Source organism: Rhinatrema bivittatum, chromosome 2 (assembly GCF_901001135.1).
Source record: "Rhinatrema bivittatum chromosome 2, aRhiBiv1.1, whole genome shotgun sequence".
In the NCBI taxonomy this organism is placed as follows: domain Eukaryota; kingdom Metazoa; phylum Chordata; class Amphibia; order Gymnophiona; family Rhinatrematidae; genus Rhinatrema; species Rhinatrema bivittatum.
Window position 1 is genome coordinate 281,143,121 of NC_042616.1, and position 13,094 is coordinate 281,156,214.

Genomic DNA, 13,094 nt, shown 5'->3' on the forward strand with positions numbered 1-13,094 from the left:
CGCTCAGTTCTTCAGACCATACTGTTTTCAAAGACTGACTACTGCAACACACTATTACTCGGCCTCCCCGCCTCTGCTACTAAACCTCTACAGATGCTGCAAAACGCAGCGGCCAGGATCCTTACTAACACATGTCGTAAGGACCACATCACACCAATACTAAAAATCCTACACTGGCTACCCATCCACTATAGAGTTCTCTTCAAGACTCTTACCATCATTCACAAATCCGTCTACCAGCAATCCTCACTCCAACTGTCCATCCCTCTCGAACTCCATACTTCTGCAAGGCCGATTAGATCCGCATACAAAGGCTCTCTCCAGGCCCCCCCAAACAAATTTGCGGTTCACAAATCCATCCATAAACGAGCTCTATCCTCAGCGGGACCTCTGCACTGGAACTCACTACCCCCACATCTACGCCAGGAACAATGTCATCTCACCTTCAGAAAGAAACTGAAAACCTGGCTGTTCGCTCAAGCATACCGCTGAAGGAACATTCGACCAACCAGTACCGACCCTTTCACCTCCCCTCCTTTTACCCCGTTCCTCCGCACCGGTCCCTGCACTTCCCCTGGCCCCCCCCCCCCCCCCCCCCCCCCCCCCCCCCCCCGTTTACCTCATCTGATCCTTCACCCACAGAATTTTATGCTAGAAACTGCTTAGGACAACTCTACCCATCAAAAACTCAGATACTCTATATGCAATCAATTTGTTCGCTGACTATTTTGTTACATGGCTCTCCAATTGTACTCGTCTGATCTTCGTCTCTTCTAACGCCCATGTTTATGCTCCCTGTTTTTTGTAACTTTGCCTTCTATATCGTTAATTGGTTTTTTCTATCCCAGTTATACTTTAAACCGGTACGATAAGACTTGGTCTTGAGCATCGGTATATTAAAATAATTTAAATAAATAAATAAATAAATAAATAAATAAGTGCTAGAGGGTCCAGTTGAACAGCAGAAGCACTGGCTGAACTGGTGGAGGTGGAGGTATCGGGTGAACTGGTGATTCCAAGTACTTACACATATTCTTTATAAAACACCTGCTGCCGCATTTAATTCTGCGTGTATATCCGTGCAGTGTCAATTATTTCAAGTGTAAAATATGCCATGTATGTTTACAAAATGGGCAGAGAAAGCATGTATTTGCTTGCATTGGAAATATATAAGTGCAAACTGAAATAGATGTGTGTGCTTTCGGAACATAAATATGCCCAAATTTATAATCTGTGCAGCTCCCGCCACACAGCTTATAAAATACTAGCATTAATCTCCACATGGCCACTTATGCATGCAAATGCTGTACTGTGGAGAGGTTTAAAGGTTGGGCTCCCTGTTTGGATAGGATTCGAAACATACATACATATACATGGGGGATCGCATAAGCGTTCATTTCTTCGGAAAGTAGACTAAAAATGATCATTTCACTAGACACGAGAATAAAAACAATATCTTAAAGGTAAATCTACAGGAAAACTAAGATTGTCAAACAAACAATATTGTTACACTCACTAACTATAACAAGTTCTCTGTTGTTTCTAAAGCTAAGAAAGGGGGTTAAAAGCCTCTGTGCAAAAATATGAAAAAAGGAACAAGAGAATTAATATATCAGCGGAAACATTAAAAACTTATTTATTCAAAGAGGAAAAATGAAAATTATTGGGGGTGATTTTGAATCATTCACATTGTTTACAATGCACGTGGGCACATTTAACTCATGCACATTGTATTCAGTTTTCAAAGGAAAACCTACTCACATCGTGTCCTCACTGGAAATTGGTAGCAGCGACCTACATGTGCTGTAAGCACTGGTCTACTTGGTATCTGCTGTTTGTACAGGCAGCCCAGTGGAAGTGAAGGACTGGAGATGGTCTCCTGCCTAACCAGCCCCCTCCCCCTGCAGTTTGAGCAATTGGGTTCTGGGGGCTGGTAGGATTTTCCTTCTAGAAAACATGGCTGGTACTGGATTCGAGCACAGGCTCCTTGATTTCAGGAATAGGCTGGGAGCAGGAGTCAGGCACTGATGGTAAGGCTGGTACTGAGGACAGGAAGGGTTGAATACAAGGACAAGGGCAGGGCCTGGGAAACGGACAAGGAACTGAACTGGACTGGGAGGACATGGACCAGACAAGGACTGGATTGGATAAAGACAGGACTGGACAAGGACAGGATACGACTCGGCCACACAACAGTAAAAAGGAAAGCCCAACAGGGCACGAGACTGGGCAAGGTAACTCTAGTAGGCCTGAAGGCCACAAGGGAGGAGGTGTAGGCCCAGACAGCTACTGAGCAATGCGGGAGAACCTAGAATGCCTCAGAGGAAAGCAAGGAAGCCTGGAAGGCTATAGAACCAGGCAGGAAGCCAAGGCAGGCAACAGAACAAGGCAGGAAGCCAAGATAGGCTATAGAACAAGGCTGGAGGCCAAGATAGGCCACAAGGCAAAATAGAGTAGAAAGACAAGGCTGGGCAGGTCAAGGAGCCAAGGTGACTCCATGAAGAGGCAAGTAGGGACTAGATAGCCTGGGTTAAATAGCTGGAACTACTGAGTCAGCTGATCAGCGAGGAGGTGAGTAGGGCAGCTTGTGAGTGAGGCTCGCTGAAGACCTCTATTGATGGGGAGGCAGCATAGCAGGCAGAACCATGTCACAGGGAGTTTGCATAGCAGGTGGAAGCGTGACAAAATCAAATTTACCTGTTCTGTTTTACTCCCCTCCTGATCTAAATACACTCACGGGAATGCCTCTCTAAACTTATTTAAAATATGTGCATTATGGAAGCCTGAATATAATGCTGGCTAGATGGAAGAGGGCAATGTTCAGACACGTCAATTTAATCAGGTAAATAGTTTTGAAAACCCTGATCTCCCCAGATAGGGAAGCACACAAAAAAAAAAAAGAAAAATGTGTAATATTTCTCTGTCTCTACCCTCCCCTTGTAAAAGCTAATTTACAAAGCATCTGAGACAGCAAGTCAGATAAGGTTGCTTTATTCCTATGCAATCCTTATTTCTAAGGTGAAGAACACGAAGATCTTTTACCTGGACTAGATCTCATGGTATACTCATCAACTCCTAGATGTCAGTAAGTTATATACAGTGGTTAGTGATGTTTGTACTGAATTTAAACTTGTATGTACTCACAGAACGAAGAAAGTAGACTAGGGAGTGTTCCTGAATCAGTACAACTGGCAAGGGAGATATATCCGCTGCAAGAAAGAGTGTATTCACCGATGCCATTATTTGGTCAAAGCGTCCTCCGAGTCCACCTAAGACTACAATGGCATCAACCTAAAAACAAAACAACATAAAAACCCAAAAAGAAGATGAGTATCTCAGTATGATCTTGACAGCACAAATTTTGGAGAATTTCCCTTCAAAATGATAAATTAAATTGTTCTCGTTATAGTACCATGCTTGCTACGAGTCTTAGGATCAGTTTTGTCAACAGATATTCATTCAGAAGTCCTTAGAAAACAAATACATTGAAATATACAATTAAAAGCAACTTTAGTGGATTTGTTTTGTCTTTTTTTTTTTTTTTTTTAACTTTCAGTCCAACTGAACCATTCAAATTTGCTCCTGAATTTGCATACCACACTGCCAAGCAGAAAACCTGGTTTCACGTCAGGATCCAGCAACTGTTTCTCTGATTGGCCATGGTAAAGGATGCTGCAGAAGCAGGATTTACAGCCTCTGGGGTGGGAGAAAGGGCATCTCAGACAGTGCTCAACAGTGACACCTACTGCCCAGACTCAAGGTGAACACATACCAGATTGCAAGAGAACCAGAGACTGCAGCCCCTGGCCAAGGATCACTACTGCAATGCAATGATTTAAACTCATTGGGGTGGATTTTAAAAGGGTTATGCGCGTAACCCCGAAAACCCGGGGTAACCCCGAAAACCCGCTCCTGCGCGCGCTGAGCTTATTTTGCATAGGCCCCGCGATGTGCGCAAGCCTCAGGACACATGTAAGTCCTGGAGCTTGAAAAATGGGCGGGATGTGGGTGGGGCGGTCCGGGGGCATGGCGTTGGCGTGGCCAGAGGCCTCTTCACTGCCACTTGGCCGGCGCGCGCAACCTACGCCTGGCCAGAGGCAGGCGTAAATAAAAAAATAAAGGTGGGGGGGATTTATGTAGGGCTGGGGGCAGGTTAGATAAGGGAAGGGAGGGGGGCGGAGGGAACGGAGAAAGCCATCGGGGCTCCCCTAGGGCTCGGCGAACGCAAGGTGCACAAGTCTGCATACTTTTGTGCGCGCTGACCCCGGATTTTATAATATGCGCGCGGCTGCGCACGCATGTTATAAAATCGGGCGTAGATTTGTGCGCGCCGGGTTGTGTGCACAAATCTACGCCTGTGCATAGGTACGAATATCTGGCCCATTGTATTTATGTTGATTTTGTTACCATTTAAAACAATGTGTTATATTTATAGCCCACATTATACAATAAAATATGTAACATTATAAATAATACAATAAAGCATTATAAATAATAAATATGTAGTCAACAGATGCCAATTCTGAGAAGAGCCAAAGAAAACAGTCCTCATATTTCCTCTGAGGTTTCCCTCTTCAATTTTACATCATGACCTTTCGTTCTGAATTTATTTTTCTATGGAAAACTGCACCAAGTACATCTTGTATTCTGTAAGTCTCGCAGTACATGGTTTGTGTTACAGGTCCTGTACCATGGACCATGTGGATTTCTCCAGTAACAAAAACGGCCCACCAGCATAAAGCTCACTGGCAGGGGCTTGGACTATCTCCACAGAGCTAACTATAAAGAAAAAGCCAGACTTCCTCTTCTGTGGATTTTATATAAAAGGAACACAGACAATGTTAGAAATCTCTCATTGCTCTACCTGTAAAAGACAAAGGCAGGCACAAATATATTTTACAATTAGCATTGAAAACATACAGAACCAATCAATAAATGATTCTTTGATTACACATTTTCTCACATGATATCCTATGTCAATTGCTATCCCTAAGAGCCAGTCATGGGTCACATCTTTACAGCTCCGAACCCAATTACATGATGATTTATCACTTTAGGTTTTAATGCCAAAGCACGCTCCTTCTTCCACAATGTTAGTTGCTATCCACCATTTTAGGTCTTAGACCACGTCTACCTTAAACCTCCATCTCAGCACAATACCTTATGATGGATTTCTCAAGCAATAACTCATAATGTTTTTCATCTTCCCCAAATAGCAAGCACTGCAAGTTTCACTGTGACTAAGTTCAGGTGCAAAATAACCTTTGTTTTCAGACTTTTCCCCATCAGATAAAATACTTTAGAAACATTTAGTAAACATTCAAAAAAAGCTAGGTTAAGCTATAATTGTTCCACTGTCTGAGCTGGCCTAAAACTGGAGATCTAAGAACCCCAAAGATGGGTCCTTTTCTATTCTAATTCCACAGTTCCAGTTTGACAGAAATTTCAGTTTTTCCTCAGATGAAATGGGAAAATCTCTCCTATTTTTGCCAGATCTGCTGACTGAGAAGAAATCTGCTCCGGCTATCCTCAAATCCACTTCAGATTTCTCTCAGATTCAACACAGATTTTGCCCCATATGCAGATTGTCTTTAAAACAAACTGATGATTTATTCAAACTGTGAAGTTTCTGCACATTCATCAAATTAGGTGGTAAAACTTTTTTTAAAATATTACTCCCCCACAAATATCAGATTCTACTCTCTCATCCATCTTAATTCTATTAATGCTGTCTGCATACTTTTCAAGCTCTTATTTTTGCTAATTACTAAAAAATCATAAATTAAATCTAAGACACTGGTGCTTTAATTCACTGGAGACCAGATTAGATGCTGTTAAATTATACAGGTGCAAGGTTCATGTGTTTACTAGAGGCATATAAAATGGCAAAATGCTATAATCTCTACAAATGTCTACAAAAGCAGTTTATAAAGACTGTGTCACAGTATCCAGGCTGGGCTGTTAAGGAGGCGGTGGTCCCAACACTGGGAACAAGGGAGTCCCTGCTTTTGCTCAGTAGTGACCTGTACTAACTGCAATTTTAATTAGCCTTCGAAGAAAGCCAAGGACCTTTCCTGTGGAAGCCATGTTGTGGGGAGGAGGGACGTTCGATAGCCCCAGATGGCCTTTGAACGAAGATTCACAGCGGCCTGAAAAGGTTGCCTATCCAGGAGTTCAGTTCTGAAGAACACTAGTTGGCAGGCAGTAAATGAAAATTATGAAAAACAGTATGGGTGACGGGTACATATATGTATAGAGGCAAAAAGAAACAAAATTTAAGAGAGGAGATAGAGTCTAGAATAGAAAGAAAGAAAGGAGAAATAAAAAAAAGAGCCTAAGAGGTCAATGAAGATATGTTTTACCATTTCAGCTAGCTCCTTTATACATCGTGTAATATAGCTTTCTCTCAATGAGAATTGTTTACCTGCTGAAAATGTTAAATACTAATAAAACAGCTACTGTACCCGTGTGCACTATTTAACAAATGACTGAGCACAAAATGTGCAGGATACATGCGAGAGCAGAACAATCTCATTGGCAGAGATCAGAGCTGCCATTACCCTGAAGTTAAATGCTCTTGCTTTTGGCTTGGGCATCTGGTGCAAACATTCGCCTCGAGCCATCAAGCCGCGTTATTTTTTTCGTGGAAGGGGTCCCGCTATCGGGGGGGGGGTCCTCCTCCAAAATTCTCGTGGCTCTATGGCGCTTTGTTTTGTTTCATGGCCAAACACTGCAGGACAAAACAACACAGCTAATGGCCCTTTAAGTGAGATGGCAGCCCCAACCTCAAGGGACCACCATCAACTTTAAGGGCCACCTGCTGGACAAAATCCTCTGTCAAGAAAGACAGAGTTGAGTGGGGGTCAGGGATGACCCCTGGCTAAACCCAGGGCCACCACTCGAGGTGGCCCCCACACCCCTAAGTAAAAGAAATAGTGGTAAGTAGGTCTGGCAGCAATGCCCCCCACTCTCCCCCACCTCATTTTCCAATGACAATAGGGCATCCTAAGCCCCCCACCCCAATTTATAAAGCCAGCCTGACCTTGCCTCCATCACGTGATGGGGTATGGTCTGGGGATTGGTCCAACAGAAGTGATATATAGATGATGTGTTCAGTATTTGGTACAGGTATCCAACAACAACTTTTGTCTTTTCATGAGTGATTAAACACATGATCCCAATATTAGTTTTACTCTGCAACTGTCAGAACCAATTCAGCATCCTTTTGCACATTTTTATTTCTCAGTCTCCCTCTGGGTTTTTCACCCCTTACATAGAAAGGAAACAGATCAGAATAATCTACTGCAATATCCAGAATAAACAGAATTTATTATCGAGTCAATTTTTCATATTACAATGGATTTGTTCTACAGTGGCCAGATATAAACTTAAAGTGAAAGAAAATCAGCAATCGTTGGACAACTTACAAGAAGGCATTACATGCTGATCAGAAACTCTTATTAATACGTAAATCAGTTGTTAAATTTCAACATAAAGAAAAACATTGCTTGTGTGTTACCCTTTTTCTCCATTTGGCCTCTTGAATCAGAAACTGTTTGCATAAACATTGGCCCATACTAACTGTACATCCAATTTTTACATCTACACCAGTGGTAGCTTATTCACAGGGTCAGAATATACATAATATGATAGTATCTGCAGATTTAAGACCTCATCGAGATGAGATGTGGTCATTACAGCTGTCTATGGCACAAGGACATTGGAAGTGTGCAAGTTGTTCAGTAAGTTGTTCAGTAAGTAATACTACTTTAAAACTACAGTGCTTTCGTTTATTTATTTAACGTTTTTATATACTGAGGTTCTGGTAACAATGTTACTAATCACTTCGGTTTACATATAACATTGAAATGACTTAACAAGTTTGTCTTACAGAGAAGAAGGAAACGAGGAACTGGGACAAAATTAAATTAAATTAGATTAAATTACCTAGAACATTATGAAATACATCATTATAAATAATAGAAATCTAACATACTAGCGATTAGGATCAATCATGTAACAAGTGGTCGATCGTTGGCAGTAGGAAATTTTTCCAGTTCATCCCAGAACTGGAAAAAGCACATCATTTATAACATTCTATTACTTGCCATTTCAGTTTTGTAGTATACATCATCCAGTGTCTGTGTGGACTTTTATATGTGGACAAAACCGAAAGGATGATGAAGACTAGATTAATGGAAAACAGAAGCTGCATTAGGACTAATAAAATGGCAACTCCTGTTTCTCCATTGTGTTAAAAAAAATCTCACACATTTGAGGATATTTCATGGTTTATAATAGATCAAGCGGTCAGATCTTGAAAGGGAAAGTATTTAGCCTCATTTCTGTTGAAATAGTAACACTGAATCTTTTTGTTCGAGATTGTACATATGTTGGGGTTAAAAAAGGAGCTGGAGTGATATTTATGTGTTTAGATCTTTTTTATGGGTTTACACTGAGGGGACTTTTCCTTTTGATTGGCCTTTGTTGAATAAAAGGCATTGATTAAAAGTCCTTTTGAACAACAAAGCTTCTTTTAAGGGGCATTACTTGTTGGGAGTTTTCCCCTCCGATTGGCCACATCTAAAGAACAAGTTGTGATTAGTTGAAATAAAAACTCACAAAAAAATAACCCAGTCTAATCCACTTCAAATCAATATAAAAATCCCGCCATTGATAATCCAAAAAATACTAAAATTACAATTTTTTTTAAGTATATATTTTATTATATGGCTAGGCGTTCATAAGTAGCAGCAGAAATCACCATAGGTTATATACCCTTTCTTTCATTGCATCACCTCTAAAGATTTACTCATAGCCCATAAACGTGTCCCTTTAGGATTATAAACAAAAGTTTTTTTTTAAAAAGAATGTCCAATACTATATAAGTTCAATATAAACTGCTGAAATCCAAGTAGATCACATCGATTGCTCTTCCTCAATCCAATTCTCTAGTCATCCAATCAAAATAATCAATCAGATTTGTCTGACAGGATCTTCCTTTGGTGAATTTATGCTGCCTTGGGTCCAGCAACCCACCAGATTGTAGATAGTTCATTATCCTTTCTTTCAGCAGCATCTCCATTAATTTTTCCACCACCAATGTGAGGCTAACGGGCCTGTAGTTTCCAGCCTCCTCTCTACTACCACTCTTGTGAAGCGGGACCACCATCGCTCTTCTCCAATCCAATGGCACCATTCCTATTTCCAGGGATCTATTAAAAAGGTCCTTCAGTGGACTCGCCAGAACATCTCTGAGTTCCCTCAGTATCCTGGGATATATCTCACCCAGTCCCATGGCCTTGTTCACTTTCAGTTTGCCTAACTCTTCGCATACATTCTGTTTTGTAAACTGAGTTTCGTCTACCCCATTTTCATCTACGATCTTGTCTATGAGCAACGGTCCTTCTCCAGGGTATTCTTTAGTGAAGACCAAACTGAAGTATTTGTTTAATATTTCTGCCATTTCTTTGTCTCTCACCATACATTGTTCCTTGAAACCTTTCAATTTCACTATACCACCACGGACCTTCCTTCTTTCTCTAATATATCTGAAAAATGTTTTGTCACCTTGCTATACCTCTTTGGCAATCCTTTCTTCCGTTTGACCTTTTGCTTTCCTGATTTCTTTCTTCATGTCCCTCAGTTTCAACAGGACTTCTTCCCTGTGTTCCTCTTTTTGGGATCCTTTATATTTCTTGAATGCTGTTCTTTTTTACTTTATTTTTTGAGCCACTTCGTTTGAGAACCAGATTGGTTTCTTTTTCCACGTACTTTTGTTTACTTTTCTAACAAATAGATTTGTTGCCTTTGTAATCGCTCCTTTCAGTTTGACCCACTGCTGTTCCACCTCACCCATTTTCTCCCAGGCTTCTAGTTCTTTCTCTAGGAACATTCACATTTTGACAAAGTCTTTATTTGTGAAATTCAAAACTTGGATTTTTGTGCCTTTTCCCTGAATCCTGTTTGCGATACCAAAACATACCGTCTGATGGTCACTTGTGCTCAGGTGGGCACCTATTCGCACATTTTAGACATTATGAGCATTTATGAGCACCAGGACAAGTATCACACCCTCCCTCTGGGTTCCATTATCATGTTTGAATAGAGCCCCTTGAAAAGCATCCACTATCTCTCTACTTCTTGTAGATTCCACAGAAGTAATGCTCCAATCCACAACCAGCAGATTAAAGTCTCCAACTAGCAACACTTCTCCTTTTTTTCCCACTTTTGGATGTCTTTAACCAGATCTCTGTCCAGTTCTTCTGTTTGAGTAGGAGGCCTGTAGATCACACCGATGTAAATGGAAGCACCAACTTCTTTTTTTTTTTTTTTTAGGACAGCCCATAATGATTCTTCCCTACCCAACGTCCCTTGCATTGTTTGGATATTGTTTCTGACATAAAGAGCTAATATTCCATCTTTTCGGTACTCTCTGTCCTTCTTAAACAAGTTATAGCTAGGGATGGCCTTATCCCAATCGTGAGACTCAGTGAACCATGTCTCTGTAACAGTAACAATATCCAAATCCACTTCTACCATTAGAGCCTGCAGGTCTGGGATTTCATAGCCCAGACTATGGGCATTTGTGCTCATAGCTTTCCAGCTTCTCCTTTTGAACATCTTTTTTGTCCTATTCTGCTGATTTTTTAAAATTTCTTCACCCACTTATTGGAGATGTTGGGGGTGACATTTCAATTTCCTTTTGCCACACCCGTCCTCTAGTTTAAATGCTTTATGGTATATGATTTGAATTTTTCACAGGATCTTTTTTCCTGCCACAGACAGATGTATGTCATCTTTGACATAGAGCCTCTTACTGTTTCATACATGGACCTAGCCCCTAATATATCAAAACTTTCTTTCTTATGTTGTTTTGAGCCATGCATTGAAATTACTTATATGGATTAGCCTATCGTTCCCCTTTCCATGAACAGGTAAAACTTCTGAAAAGGCCCTACTCTTCACCATCTGCCCAATCTGCTTGCCCAGAGACTAGAAATCTCTCTGTGTGGCTTGGATGTTGTTTCTAGCAAGGTCATTGGTTCCAAGATGGATGATAAGTTTAACTTCAGAGACATTACTTTCTTCATTGATTGCATTAGCTGATTAGCATTTCTACCAGCTGAGGATCTGGGAAAGCATTTAACTATAGCGTTCCCCCTGAGAAGCATTCCATAATTACTGCCTCTGTTGACAGAGTCTCCCAGTACAAAGAGCTTCTTCTTAAGGTTTTTGTTTGTTATGGAATTTCTGTGCACATGGGGCAGATTTTCAAAGGGTTATGCGCGTATGATACGCATGTAACTCCCGAAAAGCTGCCCCTTCCACCCCCTGTGCGCCCTGAGCCTATCTTGCATAGGCTTGGCGGTGCGCACAAACCCCGGGACGAGCGTAAGTCCCGGGGCTTTCCTGGGGGGGGGGGGGCGTGTCGCGGCCGGCGCATCATCGGGGGTGTTCCGGGGGTGTGGCAACGGCCCCTGGACAAGAACATGGCGCGCCAGCAGCCGGCCCGGTGCGCGCAAGTTACGACTGCCTCAGGCAGGCATAACTTTTGAAATAAAGGTAGGGGGGGAATTAGTTAGGGCCGGGGGCAGGTTAGTTAGGGGAAGGAAAGGGAAGGTGGGAGCCCCCAGAAAGAAAGTTCCCTCCGAGGCCGCTCCAATTTTGGAACGGCCTCAGAGGGAACGGAGGCAGGCTGTGCGGCTCGGCGTCTGCAGGCTGCCGATTTTGCGCAGCCTTGCGCACGCCGACCCCGGATTTTAAAAGATACGCACAGCTACACACGTATCTTTTAAAATCCGGCGTACTTATGTTTGCGCCAGTTGCGCGAACAAAAGTACAAGCGTGCGTACTTTTTTTAAATCTACCCCATAGGGTTTTAACAATTGAGATTGTCAATGACCAAGATATTTCTTGACATGTATTTGTTCTGAGTTTATCTAATTCACTGAAAGTTTGTTTTTTTGTTTTTTATTTTTTTCTCAGAAAAGCAGTCTAGATTGCACACAGTTAAAATCTTCCCCCCTCCTAAAATGCAAGGCACACAATTATGCTATTATACACAACTTCTATACTAGGCTCAAATATATATTAAACAGTAAAAGTTAACTTAGCGAATTCAGGAAGCCTTGTGAATCCAGGAAAACCTGCAGTCTGAAGACACACACATTGCTTATCAGATTGTCAGTTTTCTTTATTACATCTTTCTGGCTCAACATGATTTGATTAGTTCCTGTGAATCATCACCCTCAAAGAATGTTTTTGCTATAGAATCTCCCCAAAATACTCCTAAATAAAGACTGAAGCAAAATTTTAATTTAGTTTTTTTTTTTGCTATAGCCTTGTCTTCCCTTAGTGCCCTTTTACCACTTGGGCATTTAGTTGTCCAACCGACTCCCACATAGGCTTCTTGCTTCAATATATTTGAAAATGCTTTTATTTTGTTTTGTTTTTTTGCCTCTCTGGGAAGTTTCTTTTTAAATTATCTTTTGGCTTGCCTTATAAATGCTTTACATCTAACTCACCAATGCTTATGCTCTTTCCTATTTTCATAATTTGGATCCATCTTTCTGTTTTTAAAAGATGTCTTTTTGCCTTTAGCAACCTCTTTCACCTCACAATTCAACCATGCTAGTAGTCATTTGAATGTCTTTCTACTTTTTTTTTTAATACATGGAATACATTTAGTCAGGGCTTCCAAGATAGTGTTTTTAAACAGCGTCTATGCAGCATGCAAACTTTTTACCTTTGTGACTTCCCCCTTTTAGTTCTTTTTCTAATTTCCTCATTTTATCATATTTTCCTTTTCTAAATTTAATACTACTGCAGTAGTTTTCTTTAATGTCCTCCCTTCAGTGATTATTTTAAATTTGATTACAATATGTTCACTACTGCCGAGGCCTCACCACTAATACCCCTCATACCAGATTCTGCATCGCAGTGAGGATTAGATCTAGAGTATTCCCCTTCTCATCAGTTCCAGGACCAGCTGTTCCATGAAGCAGTCATATATGCCATCGAGAAACTTTATCTCCCTAACATGTCTTGCTAAGACATTTACCAATCAATATTGGGGCAACTAAAATCTCCCA

The 13,094-nt window shown here is 41.3% G+C and overlaps 1 protein-coding gene across 7 annotated transcripts in view; it reads right to left on the minus strand.

Annotated features, from left to right (window-relative positions):
* Positions 1-13,094, minus strand: part of TPK1 (thiamin pyrophosphokinase 1) — an 831,917-nt gene that overhangs the window by 265,340 nt on the left and 553,483 nt on the right. For all 7 annotated transcript variants that reach the window (XM_029589578.1, XM_029589572.1, XM_029589573.1 and 4 more), the window contains one exon: positions 3,145-3,291. In XM_029589578.1, coding sequence (XP_029445438.1) covers positions 3,145-3,291 — 147 coding nt within the window. The remainder of the gene's footprint in view (positions 1-3,144; positions 3,292-13,094) is intronic.